Source organism: Diabrotica undecimpunctata, chromosome 4, assembly GCF_040954645.1.
Source record: "Diabrotica undecimpunctata isolate CICGRU chromosome 4, icDiaUnde3, whole genome shotgun sequence".
Classification (NCBI taxonomy): Eukaryota; Metazoa; Arthropoda; class Insecta; order Coleoptera; family Chrysomelidae; genus Diabrotica; species Diabrotica undecimpunctata.
The window spans coordinates 79,833,491-79,852,995 of record NC_092806.1 but is presented as its reverse complement, the minus strand read 5'-3'; the positions used below and the strand labels follow the sequence as shown (position 1 = coordinate 79,852,995).

The following is a 19,505-nucleotide window of genomic DNA, read 5'->3' as shown; positions in this document are numbered from 1 at the left end:
TAGTTTCTGCTCCGATACTTAATTGTCCTGACTACAATTTGCCTTTTGTTGTCCAATGTGATGCCTCAGGATATGGAGTGGGCGCCGTGTTATTGCAGCCAGGCCCGGATGGTGACGAAGTAATTAGTTTCCTGAGCAGATCACTAACGCGTCAAGAAAGGAATTTTTCCACGACGGAACGGGAATGTTTAGCTGTGTTATGGGCAGTCGAAAAACTGCGTCCTTATTTGGAGGGTGTTCCGTTTACGGTCGTGACTGATCACGCATCCCTCGTATGGCTTCAAAATTTGAAGGATCCTACTGGAAGATTAGCTCGATGGGCGGTAAGATTGCAACAATATGACTTTAAGATTGTGCATCGGAAAGGAAAAGAACATGTTGTCCCCGATTTGTTATCTCGGTCAGTTCCCGTGCTTGATATGGTTGAAGAGGTTGTACCGCTTCCTAGTGGTGATAGTTGGTATGATAAACTTTGTAGAAAAATCGAGTCTAATTCCTTGAAGTATCCTCAGTGGAGAATGTCTGGTGGCAAACTTTATAAATACATCCGTCCCAGTCATGGATTTTTGGTCGAGGAAGTGGACAATTGGAAGGAAGTCGTTCCTAAGGGTCAACGATTGGAAGTGTTGAAGTTGTGTCATGATAGTCCTTTAGCAGGTCATATGGGGATCCTGAAAACTTATAAGCGTATTAACGAGAAGTATTTTTGGCCGAAACTGCGGAGTGATGTGTCTCGTTACGTTGGACGTTGCTCACTGTGTGCCATGCATAAGGTGGAACAAGGTAAGCCCAAAGGCTTTATGACTCCTCAACCTAAAGCTACTCAACCATGGGAGATAGTAGCAACCGATCTTATGGGACCTTTCCCAAGATCAACTCAAGGCTATAAGTTTATCTTAGTGGTAATGGATGTGTTTAGTAAATTTTCTTTGGTATTTCCGTTGCGATCCTCAAAAGCCGTGCATGTCGTTAAGAAAATAGAAGAAGAAGTTTTCCTCGTATTTGGAGTTCCACGTCTGTTACTATGTGATAATGGTGTCCAGTATACTTCGGGTATTTTCAAGAAAATGATGGAAACCTATGGTGTCTCAGTTCGTTATAATGCGTTGTATCATCCACAGTGCAATCCATCTGAACGCTATAACCGAACCCTTAAAACAATGATGGCAACTTATATAGCTGACAACCATAGGAAGTGGGATGAAAATTTGGCCAAACTAGCATGTGCTACGCGCACTGCATACCACGAGTCGACTGGTCAAGATCCCTACTTCATAAATTTCGGTCGGAAGATGGTAGTGGATGGACGAGATTTTTCCCGAAAGGACAAACTCGGAGACCCGGAGGACGAAGTAGCTAAAATGGGATATAATCGATCGCGTGGACTCCAGGAATTATTTGTTGATGTTAGAAAACGTTTAGATAAAGCTTCGGCTAAGTGTGAGAAGACCTATAATCTACGGAGACGTCCAGAGGAATTTCAGCCCCATCAGTCAGTATGGCGGAGAAATTTTGTGTTGTCAGATGCCGCTAAATATTTCACGAAAAAGTTAGCTCCTAGATGGATAGGACCCTACTTCGTGAAGAAGAAAGTTTCCCCCTGGACATATAGTTTAGAGGATGAAAATGGCAAGGATCAAGGTATTTGGAATATTAAGGATTTAAGGATTAGTAACCCGACTGGTGATCCCGATAGGATTTAGGTCGGAGTAGAACGGACTAGCAAAGTTTTGTCTAGTCTAAGTAAATTTAGTTAGTCTTCTGAAATTGGTTGTATTTATTTTTTTTTGTTGTGTCCGTGAAGGATGACTGAGTGTTGGCTATGATCGGTTCTTAGGATGTATTTGGATGGTCAACCGATTCGTTTTTTTTTGTGTTAGGTAGCCAATACGAAGTCGTAGGGTTGCGGTAGCCTTAATTTCTTTTGATTTATGGAATTGAATGTCACTTAGGTTTGGTCAGAAATATGTTGTCTTCGATGATATGGCGTTGGGATTTGTTTTGATGTTAGTAAGCCATTCTATTTAATTGGGATTTTTTCGAAGCCACATAATTATGTTTTGGTGAATCTTGTTTTATAATAGCTTAGTTTTGGATGATTCACTAAATTTCGTTGTATACGGATTTAAATTCTGGAAGACCTATCTCATTTTTATTTTAATGAACAATTGGAATTACACTACTGTTTCGGTAGATGTTTCTCGCAGTATCAGTAAGAGTGGAATGGTGGAGAGTTTCTTATGGACTCATGTTATGCGAGGTATAGTGAAGTACTAGCGATGCCCCAGAGCTGGGAGGTCGCGAATAAGGGCAACATCCAGTAACCGACCTAATCAGTGTTGTCAGATTGACGTTGGAATTTGAAACTATTCTACTTGATCTCATACGATGAGAGATGACTGTTGTGTGGAAGTGGAGTAAGTGTTGTAAGTAAGTTGTTGCTTTGTGCGTGTGGTTTGAGATTGGTATGTCTTTCGTTGTCCAAGTACTTGCGCATGGTGAAGACGGTGTGGATGATGATTGTGTTGTGGACTTCGCTCGGAGTTTAGGTAGTGTGTCGCTAGCGCGAGGGAAAATTTTCTTCGTCTAGTTTTTCCTCGTAAATTTTCCTCTGGGAAAGGGAGGTGTTGTTACGTTCCAAATTTAAAGTAAAAAGTCCCACCTCTATTTTATCAAAATTTAAATAATTCAGGACGTGTAAGAGCGGTTGCCTATAATATATTATAAGCAAGGTGGCGAAAATAAAATTAGTAATTTTCAAATAGGGGTAATGTCTGGCAAATTGTGCTGAAGTTAAGGGAACATGTCCTCTTTTTTGTGAAGAAACTAATTTAGATCGTTCTTTCTAGAGTTATCTTGGAAGAATTGGGATCATAAAATTGAAATTTTTGAATCTCGGTATTATTCGGTGACCTCCGTGTGTCAAGTTGTCAAGTGTTCGGAAAGACGACGGAAAGAAAGTGATTCCAGGTTTGACGGTGTAACTGAAAGGTTGGGCTAGATTAAAAACGGCATTTTGTTTTTTGCTTTTGCTGCTGTTCCATGTGGGATCTGGACTAGTCCGAACCGTGTGGATATTCAAGGGGATTTGCTGCCTTCGTGGAAGGTTTTTTTTTTGGAATATCCACAATTTCGCTAAAAAAAAGCGGATCTACAGTACACGTGAATACCGGGAGTCGTATTTAGATCAAGAAATTAGCCTTAATCACGAGTCCAAATAGCCGACTACGCTTCGGTCCAATTTGGGATATTTCAAACCCCTAATCTGGCTAAGAAGGGGTTGGTTTGTTTGTTTTTTTCTGCTTCTTCTTCTTCGTATTTTTCCGTCTGGCTGTAATTTCCAACTTTTCAACATTGTCACACAAGTCTATGTACATCGGCAATCGTATGGGATTTTGGATTGAAGACACGCTGAACTATAACTGGAATTCCACGCGGTGAAGTATATGAAAATTCGAGGTATGGATCGATAATGAATTTTTCAACGGAAGATTTAAGCGCCGTCTAATTTGGTTTGCGGAATACAATAGTTTTTTTTTTAAAGATTATTTGCTGTTAGTTTTTATTTTCATATTTACAAATACTTTACAGATTTTTTTTAAAGATAATTTGCGGTTTATTTTATTAATTCAATATTTACACATACCTATTTTAATTTTGTAAACTGCGTCTAAGGGGGGGTTATATATTTGAGATTTATTTTTTTTATATTATTTTCTGCGCACGCACTTGAGCTCACGTGGTGTCCTATTTGCGTTAATTATTTTTTTTTGGTTGGGTATTGAACCGCACACCCCTTAGCGTCCGGTACTTTTGATACGTCTTACCTTTCATTTTGTTCTGTTAAATAAAAATAACTTATGAATTTTTGTTAGGCAAGTAGAAGCCGCATTTTTATATTATTTTTTTATTAAGCCTATGGTAAAGTTAAATAATATTGTAATATGTATTTATTTTTAACTATCTTGGGAATCTATTTATTAAAATTGACTAAATTCTAATCTGACAATTTCATTTATTTTTTTTATTTATTCAGGTTGTATACTGTTACTTAGTATTTTAGTAGTAAACCTATTGGTAAGTTGGTGGTTTATTGAATAATAACGTAGGGAAGGCTGTGGGCCAATTTACCTGGCGCCCCTGATATAACTTCGGATTTTTTTGTTTTGTGGACCGCACGACCATCTCCACTGTTTTGTCTAGCCGCGAGCCATTCCCAGACTGTCACCGTATAGTACTTTTCTTTCCGGGTGTACGTCTGATTTATATTTGGTACATTTTGTAATTTTTTTTTATATAGATTCGGTTTTGTACGCCACATTCTCTTCTGTTAGATCTTGTTCTTGTACTTTCGGTTTATCCTCTACAGTCATATCGATTTCTTTGCGTTTTTCCTGTGCATTGATCCTTCCAGAATTTGTTTTCCGATCTGTTTGCTTTTCTTCTCCTGTGTTGTCTGGTTCTGCTCTGATTTCCAGTTTATTTTCCGAAAAATTTATGGTGATATCTTTTTTCCCCAATTCATCAATTCCCGCTATCATATCATGATTTAAATCTTCAATCACCACACATTTCATAATATGGAATTTGTTTCCCACTCTTATCTGTACTCCCAAACCTTCGTTTACTGTCGTCAAATTTTTATTGTTTGCACCCACTAAATCAACCCTAGGAATCTTATACACAAATCTGTCCAAATTTAATTCTTTTACTAGTTTTTTATTGATTAGCGATATCTCCGAGCCAGAATCAATCACAATTTTAATCGCTTTATGTTTTATAAATGCATCTAAAAATATTAGATTAGAATTAGAAATTTGTCTTTCGTTTCCTATTGCTACATGATTCATCTCCCTTCTATTTTTTTGTTGTAAGCTCTGGTTATTTCTATCGTCCCTTTGTTCGTTCGTATTCCTATTCGGAGGATTTTGTGCATCTCTATTCCTGTTGTGATTTTCATTTGTTCTATTTTGTGTATCATTCCGGTTATCGTAATTTTGTTGTCTATTGTAATTATTGTAATTTCTCGGCCTATATTCGTTTGTTGATCTGGGATGTCGGTTTCTCTGGTCATAATTTGATGAATACCTTTGTAGAACACCGGGGGATTTTATCTTTTCCTCCTGACGTGTTGCTCACTGCCTGTTAGGGCAGTACCTTCGATCTGGTTCTAATTATATCTATTAATTAATTAAACATTACCTTACACTTGGCGATCACACTTCCCGTATTACACTTTAAAAAACATCTTACTACTTGAGAAACTTTATTTTGCGTTAATTGAACATTGTGTGTTGAAAAAATGAGCGAATTAATTTTAATTAATCAAATGTGACAGTGACACAATGACTGATGTTTTTTTTCTAATAAAATTGAGAAGAGAATACGTGATAATCTCGCAATTATGTGCAAAGAGTATATGCAACATCTATCGTGCATTCTCGGGTACAACTCGACTTAAAACTAAAAGTAGTATTTTTTAAAAAAGGGTGTTCGTCATTTGGATCATAATTTTAGGTTGCGCTACGCAACATAGTCCCCCTCTTGATGTGAACGCATCAAAAAAAAAATATTTATGTACAATTTGAAGAAAGGTATAACTAATCTAAAAAAACTATTAAAATTCTTGAAGGTGAGTCATAGGAAGAGGACACAGTTTAGCAATAGAGCGAACGTATAACCCTTCAGGAGTTCTGACCTTAACAACTCTTACCTTGTTGTCCTTTCCCGGATATGTCTCAACTACCCGTGCTATAGGCCATTTGAGAGGAGGCGAGTTTTCGTCCTTAAGCAAGACGAGATCATCAGGCTTTATGCCTACCTGAGGAGTGAACCATTTAGGTCTATTTTGAAGCCTATTAAGATAATCGCGAGTCCAAACCTTCCACATATGCTGCTGAATTCTTGTGCATTTATTCCACAAAGACAATTTATTTTCTTGAATATCAGAGAGATCTAATTCAGGATAAGACATTAAGTTAGATCCAATAAGGAAGTGTCCGGGAGTAAGAAAGGAAAAATCGGACGGGTCGTCTGAGAGCGCACAGATAGGGCGTGAATTGAGCACTGCTTCAATCTGCGAAAGTACAGTGGATAGTTCTTCGAAAGTAAAATTGGAGTTACCCATTATTCTTACGAGATGATATTTGAAGCTCTTTATGGCAGCTTCCCAAATACCACCGTGGTGTGGTGAGCGTGGAGGGATAAACTTCCATTGAATTTGACATGAAGTAGCGAAAGAGCGAATAGATTCAGAGGTATCACCTTTGAGAAGCAACTCATAAAGTTCTTTCAATTGATTTTTCGCACCTAGAAAGTTGGTGCCATTATCGCTGAAAATGATACTCGGATTACCCCTTCGGGCGATAAATCTTTTCAGAGTCAATAAGAACGCTTCAGTAGAAAGACTGGAAATTAATTCCACATGCACGGCGCGAGTAGCTAACATACAAACACTGCCATATAGGCCTTAGTAAGGGGAGCTCTCTTGAGGTCTTGATTGGAAATGGACCACCAAAATCAACTCCAACGTTTATAAATGGACGTGCAATTTGAACTCTTTCCCTCGGGAGATTAGCCATGATTTGGGAAGCGACTTGTGCGTTAAAACGGTAACAAGTGAGACAATTTTGTATTATACGTTTGATTTGTCGAAGACCATCAAGAGGCCAGAATTTCAATCTAACATTGGACAGTGTATTTTGAGGGCCAGAATGTAGAAGTCTTCGATGTTCTCGGGTAAGTAATAAATTGACAATATGTGATTTTGAGGGCAACAGTAGAGGGAATTTCTAATCATAAGAAACATCTGAAAAGAGAAGACGACCGCCTACTCGTATCATTTGAGACGAGTCTAGAAAGGGATTCAATTTACGAATAGACTTATCGTTAAGCAGACGATTATTAATTAAAAATTGGATTTCCGAACTGAAGAAATGAGACTGGGTCAATTTGATAATCATTAACTCAGAACTAGAGAGTTCATTTGGAGTGAGAGGACCTGTACGTCTATGAGACTTAGCTCTTACATTGTGAATAAAACGAATGCAGTATGCAAAAGCTCTCTGAAGTCGAGTGAAACATGAAAATTTGCAGAGGGCATCATACACTTGTGAATCTGGTTTTCTGATCAGATGAGTAACCCTTTTGAGTTCAGGCAGTTCATCAACATTAATACTCGAAGGACCATTATATACAAAGAGGTTGAAATCAAAGTGTGGATCTGACAAAAATTGAGGACCATTAAACCAAAGATCACAATCGAGCAACTGCAAGGGTGTAGCACCACGAGATAATATATCCGCAGGGTTGTCTTTCGATCGTACATGTCTCCATGTATGGTTGGAGGTGAGTTCTTGAATTTGAGTTACTCTATTGGCTACAAAGGTAGACCAACGAGAAGGGTGTGAATTAATCCATGCGAGGACGACTTCGGAATCTGTCCATAAATTGACAGAATTTATCTGAGATTGGGATGGAATCAAGACAGAAAGAATCTTCGTAACAAGATTAGAGAGTAATAATACTCCTAGAAGTTCTAATCGAGGAAGAGTCACAACTTTTACAGGACTAACACGACTCTTTGAGGAGATTAGATTGCAAGAGATAAAGCCATTTTCATGTGATGTTCTTAAATAAACGCAAGCACCATACGCGCTAAGACTTGCATCCGAAAACCCATGTATTTGAGTACTTGTTACATTGCTAGAATTTTGCAGCAACCTAGGAATCTTGAGATTGGAGAGGTGAGGAAGTGTTTGTAAAAATAGATTCCATTGTGTAAGCAAATTTGGACTGAGGTGGTCATCCCAATTCGACCTTTCTAACCAAATCTTTCTCATAATTAATTTAGCAGATACCACTACAGGGTTAATCAATCCGATAGGGTCATAAATGGAAGCAATTAAAGAAAGAACTTCTCTTTTTGTATAGGTATCCTTAACGGTAACCTTTGGCACAAGAACTGAAAAATGATCGGAGTGAAAATTCCAACATAGGCCGAGAATTTTGTTCGTGTTATTTTCACGATTGATTACATAACTAGCTTCATTAGAGATATGAGAAATACCTGCGAGAAATTCAGGTGAGTTTGCACACCATTTATGAAGCGAGAAACAAGCGAGGTTCAAACATTCGGTTAATTAAGGATGAATTTCGAAGAGTGTTTCAAAATCGTTACAGCCATACAGCACATCATCGATATAACAGCAATTTAAAAGAGCATCACTAGCCAAGGGAAATTTGTCGGAATGTTTTTGAGCTAATTCCTTAAGACATCTAGTGCTGAGAAAACCGGAGTTATTTAATCCATAAGTGACAGTTTCAAGTTGAAGACATTTCAAATCCTCTTGAGGTGAATCACGCCATAAGATGTTCAACAGAAATACCTGTTCGGGATTTACTCGAATTTGTCTGTACATATGACGTAGATCTGCTACAATACAGTATTTAAATAATCTAAAATTTATCAAAATATCGAATAATTCGCGTTGTACCGTATAACCAGGAAGCATTATGTCATTAAGACTTAGATTTGAGGTAGTTTTCATACTGCCATCAAAGACAACACGCAACTTATTTGTTACGCTATCCTTTAAAACGCAATGGTGAGGAATAAAGTATTTTAAATCAGAGTGAATATTTCGAGTGGAGAGAGGCACATATCTGCAATGTCCAAGTGCAATATATTCATGAATAAATTGTTTATACTGTGCGTATAATTGATCTGACTTGATCAGTTTCTGTTCGAGGTTTAGGAATCGCTTCTTTGCGAGGAAAAACGATTCGCCCAATTTTTTATATTCGTTGGGAGATTTGAAAGGGAGATCTACTTGGAATCTACCAGATGATAATATTTTAAGTGACGATTTAAAAATATCTTCGGCTTGTTGCTCCGAAGGAGTTAGGATTTTTGGAGTACAAGTAGAAGACGAGATTTCTTCTATTTCCCAAAACGACCGTACGAGTGAATCGGTATTTTGAGTTTGAACGAACAAGGATACTTCATTTCGAGGTTGAGTATTTTCTTGAATGTTAAGTATAGAATATGAGTCAATTGACCCAGATGATTGAGGTACATTTCCACCTACAAGATAACCGAGATGAGTATTTGTTAAGGTGGGAAGATTAGGGCCTAATCTTATTAACCCGTAAGTAAGTAAGTCGAAATAAACATCTGCTCCAAGCAGCATTTGAACTTCGGCAGGAGTACAAAATTCTGGATCAGCTAGGTGAATGTTTGGTGGAATTTTGAGAGCATTAAAATCCAATGTAATTTGAGGGTGCTTACAAGTGATGGTTGGGAGAATCGCACAAGAGAGTGTAAAATGTTTTGTGGGATTAACATTTGAGAAAATATTTAAATCCACCATTTTATTCGACGTCGAACAGATTTCGGATATTCCAGAAATTTGAAGACTTTTTGTGTAAGGAATACATTTCAAGCGACTTGCTAATTCCTCAGTGATAAACGAAAGCTGACTAGCTGAGTCTGTAAGGCAGCGAACCTTAACGGGATTATTATGAGAATCATAAATTGTAACACATGCTGTTTGGAGTAGAACCTCCTTTTTGCCTGAGAGTGTAGAGAGAGATGATGCTCGGTAGACATCATTAGACTGAGATTGATTTGCTATTCGTGGGATTGCAGGTGAACTTGAAGTTTCGCTTTGAGTATTGGGATCACGAGAGACATTAGAGTGAGTACGAGAATTTGGAGTATCATGCATATTGTGAGACTGGCGAGTATTTTGAGAATTATGATTTTCTTGTGAGTCTTGAGAGTGACGAGTGTTTTGGAAATGAGTGTTTCTAGTGGGTAGACTACGAGAATCTTGATTTGTTCTGAAACGAGAACTATTTGAGTTATGAGTAGAAGCGTTAGAGAAGTGGAGCAATGTGTGATGTCTCCTGTTACATTTAGCGCAATTTGACGCAGAGGTACATGAGCTTGCTGAATGACCACTAGCCAAGCAGTTGAGACACGCTTTCTTTGCCTTGACCGTTTGAAAACGCTCATCTTCAGACATATTTAAGAATTCCCGGCAAGTGTATATTTTATGGGAGTTATTTTGACATAAGAAACATTTAAAATACTGATTATTACTACTATACTGCAAATTATTGCTAACTGTGTTAAGAGAAGTAAAACGAGAAGGTTGTTTTTGTTTCGGAGAATGAGAGTATTCAGGAACAAGATTTTCGAGAATTTTGCATTTTCTTTCAATAAATTCAAGGAACTCCATTAAACTTGGGAGTTTGTTTATATTACGCTCGGTTTTAAATGATCTTTTAGTATTATAGTCTAATTTTTGAGTAAAGAGATTGATGAGAATTAAATCAGTGAGTTGATTCGAGATGTTGAGGTTTTCTAAGGCAGCGAGATGGCTTTTAATTTGAGTTAAGAAATCCCTTAGAGCATGTGCATTGGGTTTTGTAATGAGTGGAGCATTTAATAAACTGTTCAAATGACTGTTTACTATTAAATATTTATTTTCAAATCTATTGCATAAATTTTGTATTGCAATTTCAAAATTGGAATCAATTATTTCTAGATTGTCAATTAACTTTAACGGTTCATTCCTTAACACTGATTTGAGATAAATAAGTTTTTGAGCATTAGATAACTGTTTATCATTTGTTATTAATTTGGTGAAAACATCAAAAAAGCTGGGCCATTCTGAGATTTCGCCCGAGAAAAAAGGTATTTTTAATTCTGGCAACTTTACATTTTGAATTGTGCTAACAGATGGTATTACATTTGTTACAATAGGTTGAGTTTGAACTGGTTTTGCAGATAATTGCGTGATTTTCTCGTACAAATATGAATCTAAATTATAATACTGTTCTTCAACTATGTCTCTATCTGAACAATATTTATCAAAATCTTCTAATTCAAGTTCCTTTTGTAGGTTGAGATACTCGCGATAAGTTTCATTTAATACATTTTTGCGTGCAATATATTGACCGCAATCTAAAACTACATTTTGGTTTTTTGAGACAAATGTTTGAATTCTAGTAATACAAGCTTTAGTATGCCCTCTCAATTTTATAATTTTTGCAACATCAGTCATTTTGAACGTGAGAAAAAATAATACAAATTTTAAATACAACAAGAGATACTTAGTATCATGAACTAAATAATATTACCATAAAAATCTACTTATAATCACTGCGAATCTAAAATCTAAAAATAAAATGACATGCGACGATGCAAAAAACAATTCGTAAAAGTTACAATAAATGATCAAACCGCACATTAAGTCCAACCGCGACCTCACATAAACTCCTTATCCCTTGCAAGTGTCGATGTCGATATACCGGCCTCCCGGCGCTAATAGAACAACCTTGGATCCTGGAACCGCCAAAACTCCAATGTGTGTATATGAGAGAATAAAAACTATGTCTTTTCTTTGCGAAGAAATGAGGAAGCGAGTGATGTTTTTTACGAATAGTGTGAGAAAATCTTGAGTACTGCGTGAAAACGCCTTTGCAGAAACGAGAGATGATCGCCCTCGTGCTATAATTAATGAAAATTCAGCTTCCAGCTTTACATAAACGGGAACAGTTGCTGTATCCGGCTCGTTAGGAACATGTAGAACACCGGGGGATTTTATCTTTTCCTCCTGACGTGTTGCTCACTGCCTGTTGGGGCAGTACCTTCGATCTGGTTCTAATTATATCTATTAATTAATTAAAATGTGTTACCTTACATTTGGCAATCACACTTCCCGTATTACACTTTAAAAAACATCTTACTACTTGAGAAACTTTATTTTGCGTTAATTGAACATTGTGTGTTGAAAAAATGAGCGAATTAATTTTAATTAATCAAATGTGACAGTGACACAATGACTGATGTTTTTTTTTCTAATAAAATTGAGAAGAGAATACGTGATAATCTCGCAATTATGTGCAAAGAGTATATGCAACATCTATCGTGCATTCTCGGGTACAACTCGACTTAAAACTAAAAGTAGTATTTTTTAAAAAAGGGTGTTCGTCATTTGGATCATAATTTTAGGTTGCGCTACGCAACAACCTTCTTTCCGGTCCATTATATTGGTCATGTTGTCTTCTATTTCTCATTTCTTTTCTTTTCGCTTCTTTTAATTGAAGGAATTGGCACAAACTATCAATATCTTGATAGTTTCTCAAAATCACGTGATCTTCCAACGTTTCCTCAAAATGTCTGCTGATCATTTCTACCAGCTGTTCGGTAGAATATTTGTATTCTAGATATTTTGAATTGTTATATATCTGCAAAGCATATCTTTCTTCAGATATTCCCATTTTTTCGTGATATTTTCCATTCTGTAGCTCTTGGTTGATTTCTCTCTGTTTATTTTTCCCCCAGAAATAGTTGAGAAATTTATTTTCAAAATCTGTCCAATTTTCAAACTCATCTTCCTTGCTTTCATACCATAACGCTGCTCCTTCTTTCAAATGGTTTCTAATTGTTTCTTTGCAATCGTCAAAATATCTAATATGTTGTAATTTGGTTTTCAAATTTTTAACAAACGGTACTGGGTGTGTTTCCCGAATATCCCCGCCAAATTGTATTTTCGCCTCGCTTGTTCCATGGATGACCATTTCCCTTCTTTCCCCGGAATTTTGTTCCTTTTTGATTTCCTCCATTTTTCTTTCTATTTCTCGCATGTCTTCTTGTAAAACGTTTTCAAATTTTGTTTCTAATTTTTCTAATTCCTTTTTCTGGACAGTCTTAATATCCTTCATTTTAGTTTCTATTTCTTCTCTCTGCATCTCTAGTTCCTTTCTCGGGCAATTTTGTATCTCCTTCATTGTATTTTGGATATCTTTAATCTCTGTCTCTTGTTTTGCATTCTTTAGGGTTATTTCTTCTATCTGTTGTATCAGTTCTTTCTTTATCCCCTCAACACATCCTTTAATTTCCTGTTCATAGTTTTCCAGACGCTGCTCTATATTCCTGTTATTTAGTTCTATTGCTTGTCTTGTTTCCCGTTGGTTTTCTTCCATTGTTTGTTTTGTTTCCCGTTGGTTTTCTTCCATTTTTAGTGATGTTTCTTGTTGATTTCTATCCATTTTATCCATTTTCTTTGATGTTTCATTTTGGTTTTTCTCTATTGTTTGTGTCTGTATTTGCATTAGTTGTAATATTTTCTCTATTCCTGATAATTCTTTTTTTTCCCCAACTATTGTAACATTTCCTTCAATATCCGATCCTTCTTCAACAATTGTTTCCTCTTCTCTGTTATCCTCCTTCCTTTCTTGCATTTTGCTTTGACTCCTTGTGGTCGACATGTTGTTTCTTTTCGTTACTGTTTTTGTCCCCGCCAAATGTGAAATTTTACAACACTCTATATGTTTCAGAACACGACAATATTTCTCCCCAAATGTATTAAATTTTCACGACAAATATCAAATATGCAATCAGTAAAATTCAAATAATTCAAAATAAATATCAAATGTACGATTGGTAAAGAAAATAAAATCAAATAATTCAATAGCAGTAAATCTCCACTAACTACGATCAATCAATAAATCAAATTTATATTCCCTGGAAAAATTGTCAAAATACTTTCAAATTCAAATTCCCTCAATGTTATATGTTTTTATCTCTGGATCACCTGTACTTATTCCAGATCTCTTTCCCTTCCTTCAAATGTAAAGCTGCGATATTTTCAAGCCCCACGTTTTGGAAGCCAGTTATTGTGATATTTAAAGTCTTGGTGCGCCAAGCAATAATTAGCTAATTAATTTTTTTGATTAATTAAAATTATTTAAATGATATGATTATGACTCTATCACAATTTTTAATTCTTTTATCTCAGGGTTAAATTCGTGCTTCAATATCTATGCTATTACATGTGAAAGATAAGGTCCAAAGAATACCGGAATAACAAAAAACACATATGATCTAACACTATATATTGAAATAAAAATAATAAAATAATTCACACTCAAAAGTTTTCAATAAACAAATCTCATATAATGATTCTCAAAATTTTGTTCTACGTACGTGAACAATCAAAATTAATGGTACAAACAATATTAATTGAAATCTCAAAATCCCAAACTATTCTAACTCTCCTAATCAAAATATTTATATCCTTTCTAAATGAAGTGTAAAAATTGTGTTATCAATAAAAGAAAAACTGCAGAAAACAAAAATATCTCTCTCTGATGATGAGTGGTCCAAATCCTTGTTCCTTGTAGACTATATTATCTCCTCTCAACCGCTCCCTATGTAATCAGCAATCTTACAACAGATTGTTGCAAGTATATCGTCCTTAATGATCTCCTTCAAAAGCACAAATCATTCAAATTATGATAGCCTTTCTCCTCTCGATAAACTGAATCTCTCGTTGGCCCGAGTGAAAAATGACTCTTGGAATATCTTCTCTTTACGATAAACTGAATCTCTCGTTGGCCTGAAAAGTGACTCTTGGAATATAAGTAGAGAAATATGACTTACAATATTTTGCTGCTTCAGCTTCTGTCAGATACACTAACTCCACAAAAACTCACTAACATTCAACACTACTGCTTGCTACATTTCGGGAACCGCCAGAGAACAATCACTGTTCGTCCTACAGACTTGGAAAACCAATTCATTATCTTTTCTCTCTCCTAAATCTAGCTAAACTTTCATTCCTACATACCTATCCCACCTTTTTCAATCTCCGCCAATCAAAACTCGTCACAATTCCCCATTTTTTCATTTCGATAACAAACAAATTTTTACCTATAATTATAAAATTTCCTAAAACTTATTTACAAATAATATTTTTCTATAATTCTTAAAAACTAACAAAAACCTCTTTCTAAAATCTCTTCTATTGTCATTAATCACTGCATTAATGTATTTGGAAAACCCGGTTTAATTGTCTTTTAGATTTCACTTAAAATTATGCGGGTCACTCAAGTATAACAAAGAAATAATTTATGTATAGCTTACATTTTGTTTAGTACAGGTAATCCAAGAATTTAATAACTTTCCTTCTTCGAAATGTTTGTTGGTTATTCTTTCTGAATTATTTTAATGTTTTTTTGAAGTTTGAAATATTTTAAACAAACCAATATTTTTCTCGATTTTATATATCATAACAATATATATATATATATATATATATATATATATATATATATATATATATATATATATATATATATATATATATTTATATATATATATATATATATATATATATATATATATATATATATATATATATATATATATGTATATATATAATTACATCATTTTTTTGTAATGTTCTAATTGTTTTACAGTTTACTCCTGATGAAGCTATAAAATAAAATAATCTATTTTATATTGTATTTAATTATAACTGTATAATTTTTTAAATAAAGAATATTAATATTCTAAATTTGTATTAATTTTTATTTGGTAAGGAAATTTTTATGAAAGGAATAAACACTTAATTAAAAGGAGGGAAACTCCTTGTACTCAGTAAAGACATACTTGCTTAAGTTGTCTGAGCATAGTGAGTGAAAAACCCTCATTTATTTTAAATTAAAACATAAAAAATTACATTTTTATAAATAAGACAAAAACATACTATATTTAACATAATATAAGTATTCAATAATGTATTTTCAAAATAAACAACTTTGAATTGAACTGAACAAAGATTAGATATAAGAAAGAAATAAAATAAAAAAATAAATAAATAAAAAAAAAATATGGATTCAATCGTAGATCCAAAAAATGGTGGCAAAGATTATTCTTTGGATTTATTGACATTGCTTTTGTCAACACTTTTATTTTATACTCTCAATCTGAAGAAGAGGCAATGACACTTTTAGATTTTAGACGACTTAGACTTTTATTTTTTAGTAGCTTTGGGGCTCATCACTAAATTGAACAACAAACGACGAAGAAGTAACAACAATCACATCCAAGTGTCCTAACGCAGGAGATACGCCTATAGTGTGCCAAATGATATAAGGTTAGGGAAGAGAGGAGTTCATTGGATTCAGTATTATAGTGAACGTGGAAGATGTGAAATGTGCTCTTCTCAGGCAATACAGTCTCGGCCGCATTCAAAATGTATTACTTGCAAAGTTTTTCTTTGTTCATATGAAAAGAAAAATTGTTTTAATGAATATCATGACATTATGTAAATAAATATTTGTAGCAACACCTCTTACTACCAATTTTTTTTGTAATATCCCTAAGTCCCGAAGGTACTTTAAAGTACCACTACCCCTACATGTGAGATAAGAGGTAGCATATATTTTTGACTTTAATTATATGTTTAGAAACATCATTATATCTACAAATTTTAAATATTACGTTTATTCTTAAAAAAAATCTATGTTTGGGACACAAAGGGTTAAAAGTTCAAAGTAAAACAAAAATTCATTAATAGTTAATTAATAGGTTATGTTAGTAAACACTACAAAAAGTATTGAGCATTGTCGATTAAAAATTTAATTTGTTAATTGAAAGGAATTTTATCAAAATGCTGACTGATTCTTCAGTAAGTTTATTTAATATAGAGTATATAGTAATTGGTGAATTATAATTCATATAAATGAATTTTGTGTATAGGTCAAAACTCGGAATGATCCTTATCGGGCATTCAAAAAATATATGATTTAGGTTCTCTATTAGGCCATATTCACAGTAAGGGTTGTCCACCAAATTCAGTTTGAAAAGATGTTGGCTTGTTAAACAATGACCGGTCCGCATTCTTATAATAGTTGTAATGTGTCTCCTATCTTTATATGAGAAGTTGTGAAACCATGTCTTATTAGGAAAAATATTTTGTACTCTGTAATACTCATACGATTTTTTGCTAATTAAAGTTTTCCAAGTGTTTTTAATTTTATTCTTAATTATGGGTAACATGTCTTGAGAATCTAATTTCATATTCAAAGGAACATTAAGATCTCTCCCTATTTTGGCCAGTGTGTCAGCTTGTAGGTTGACCGGTATATCGGAATGACCCGGTATCCATGAGATAAGTATTTCAAATCCGTTTCTATTTGCAGATGTAATAAGATTTTTTGTTTTAAGGCTCCAATAATCTACTGAAGCAGAAATATTGCTATTAATAATTTTAGAAATTGCACTAGGGAGAGAATAAGAAAATATAATAACTTTATTGATCTGTCTATTACCTAATGGATAAATTAACTGCTTGGTATATAGCCATGTTTTCTGCTTTGCATATGCACAGTTCATCAGGTAGTCTGGATGAAAATTTGTAATTGATACTAGGAATATAAATGCCAAAACCTACTTTGTTACAATTTTTTGAGGCATCCGTATAAATGAACGTGAAATCATTGTAATATTTTTCAGTAAATATTGCAAATTTTTCTCTAATCATATATTCATTCTTTGTTATTTCGCAATTTAGTGTTTTTACTGGACTGACTAATGTATCAAAATCCAACTCATAACATGGAAAATTATTACCTTTATATATTTTGTTAAAATATGGAAAAAAGTATTCTAGTGTTAAAACTAAGTAAGGACAGTTATCTTCATTATAAAAATTAGGTTTGATTATAAGTTTATTCCGTAAGTTAACAAGGGACAAAATCAAAGGATAGTTTTTGATATTAACGATCTTACTTAAACATTTAGTAGCTAATATTAAACTTCTAATCTTAAAAATTCTAAGCTTAAATCATATTGCGCTGATTCTGGTAGCAAAGCCAAGTGAGGGATAGATTTCATACAACCTAAAGAAATTCTTAGCCCTTCAAAAAATACTGTGTTAAGTTTATTAATACATTTCTAAGATATAGGTCTGAATAAGAATGGACCATAGTCTAAATGAGATCTTATTAAAGCATTAAAGACTATTAAAAGAGTCCTAGGGTCTGCACCCCATCACACTCTGCAAATTGCACATAAAATATTAATATTTTTCTTTGTTTTAACTAATATATTATCAACATGTTTGTCCCACTTGAGATGATTTTGAAAAATTATGCCTAAAAATTTAACTTGATCTTTTAATGGTATAATTGTGTTACTAAGTTTGATTTCTGGGGTAAAATTTTTGCGTTTCCCCTTCGAAAACCATATAGCTTCACATTTGTCTATAGAAAGAGATAGATCATGTTCTAACAACCATTCTTGTACAATGCCATATTGACTTTATTAACCATTTGTTGGGTATCTTGAAAATTATAGTGGAAGTGAGGATTTTCTGGGGAACATTGAAATAACAAACGCCATGTTTTGTTCGATAACAACGACTTCATCTTTATTTTAATAATCAATATTGGCAACACGCCATACACCGAGTGTTTACAAACATTAATACAAAGATGGCGCTACATGTATTAAAATACTTTTTTGATACATCACAACACCCCCACTTATCAAAAAATATCTAAACTTTCAAACCCAAACCTAGCCTAAATTTAGAATTTTTAACATTTTTCAACCCTTTAGTAAGGATGTCAGCCACCATTTCATCAGTACTCAAATACTTCAACTAAATAACATTATTTTGGATAGCCCCTCTGATGAAATGGTGGCGAATGTAGCCTCCCCTAAAGCTACATACTCCGCTTCAGTGCTAGAAAGAGCCACTGATTTCTGTTTAACACTCTTCCAAGAAATCGCACCACCCGAAAGTTTAAAAACAAAACCTGTGTAAGATATTCTATCTAACTTATTTGAGGCCCAATCATCATCAACAAACCCTGTTAAATCCAAATCATCCCTTTTATAAGTCAAACAAATGTCTTTAGTCCATTTCAAATACCTCAATATCTTTTTAGCACATTTCCAGTGATACTCATTATGACTTTTATTAAATTGACTCAAAAAACTTACACTATATGCAATATCTGGTCTTTTCAAAACTGCTAAACACATTAGACTACCAATTAATTTCTGATATAAAGGATTTTCAACTTTTTCTAAGCAATTACTTTCCGTAAAATCAAAATTATCTATTGGTGAGCTGACAACATTGCACTCCTCCATATTAAACTTTCTTAATAACTGATCAATATATGCACTCTGGTCTAATCTAATAGTATCTTTATCATTATGAATCTTCATACCAAGACACAATTTTAACTGACCTAAGTCTTTAATTTTAAATTTTGAACATAATTCTGCCTTTAATAAATCAGTTTGGACCTTATCATTACTGAAAACTATAAAATCATCAACATATAGAGCCACTACAAATAAACTCTTATCAATTTTTTTAATATAGACACATGACTCATAATCTGATTTATTAAATGCTAGGCTAATCAAAATTTCATTCACTTTTTGATACCAGGCTCGAAAAGACTGCTTTAATCCATAAATGGCCTTTTCTAAATGACAAACTTTTTTTCACTACCTTTAAGAACATAACATTCTGGTTGACGCATGAACACTGTTTCTTGCAAGTCACCATTTAAAAAAGCTGTCTTCACGTCCAAGTGAATAACATCTAAATCTAACTTTACAGATAAGGCTAATAACAATCGTAAACTTGAATACCTTATTACAGGAGAAAACGTCTCCTCATAGT

General features: G+C 34.1%; 3 protein-coding genes across 3 annotated transcripts; all 3 read right to left on the bottom strand.

Moving 5' to 3' along the window:
* Window positions 1–5,617: 5,617 nt before the first annotated feature.
* On the bottom strand, window positions 5,618–6,448 carry LOC140438739 (uncharacterized). The gene has a single exon (XM_072528385.1). The coding sequence runs from the start codon at window positions 6,446–6,448 to the stop codon at window positions 5,618–5,620; it is 831 nt and encodes a 276-aa protein (XP_072384486.1).
* Window positions 6,449–6,791: 343 nt separating this feature from the next.
* Window positions 6,792–7,841, bottom strand: LOC140438738 (uncharacterized). Its single transcript, XM_072528384.1, has one exon. It carries the CDS (start codon window positions 7,839–7,841, stop codon window positions 6,792–6,794), a length of 1,050 nt encoding a protein of 349 aa, XP_072384485.1.
* A 300-nt stretch (window positions 7,842–8,141) lies between these two features.
* LOC140438737 (uncharacterized) lies at window positions 8,142–11,072 on the bottom strand. The gene has a single exon (XM_072528383.1). The coding sequence runs from the start codon at window positions 11,070–11,072 to the stop codon at window positions 8,142–8,144; it is 2,931 nt and encodes a 976-aa protein (XP_072384484.1).
* Between the last annotated feature and the right edge of the window lie 8,433 nt (window positions 11,073–19,505).

What these genes read in the sequence shown, in the direction of transcription:
- LOC140438739 (XM_072528385.1), bottom strand. Translation starts at nt 6,448, where the DNA reads ATGTTAGCTACTCGCGCCGTGCATGTGGAATTAATTTCCAGTCTTTCT.
- LOC140438738 (XM_072528384.1), bottom strand. Translation starts at nt 7,841, where the DNA reads ATGAGAAAGATTTGGTTAGAAAGGTCGAATTGGGATGACCACCTCAGT.
- LOC140438737 (XM_072528383.1), bottom strand. Translation starts at nt 11,072, where the DNA reads ATGACTGATGTTGCAAAAATTATAAAATTGAGAGGGCATACTAAAGCT.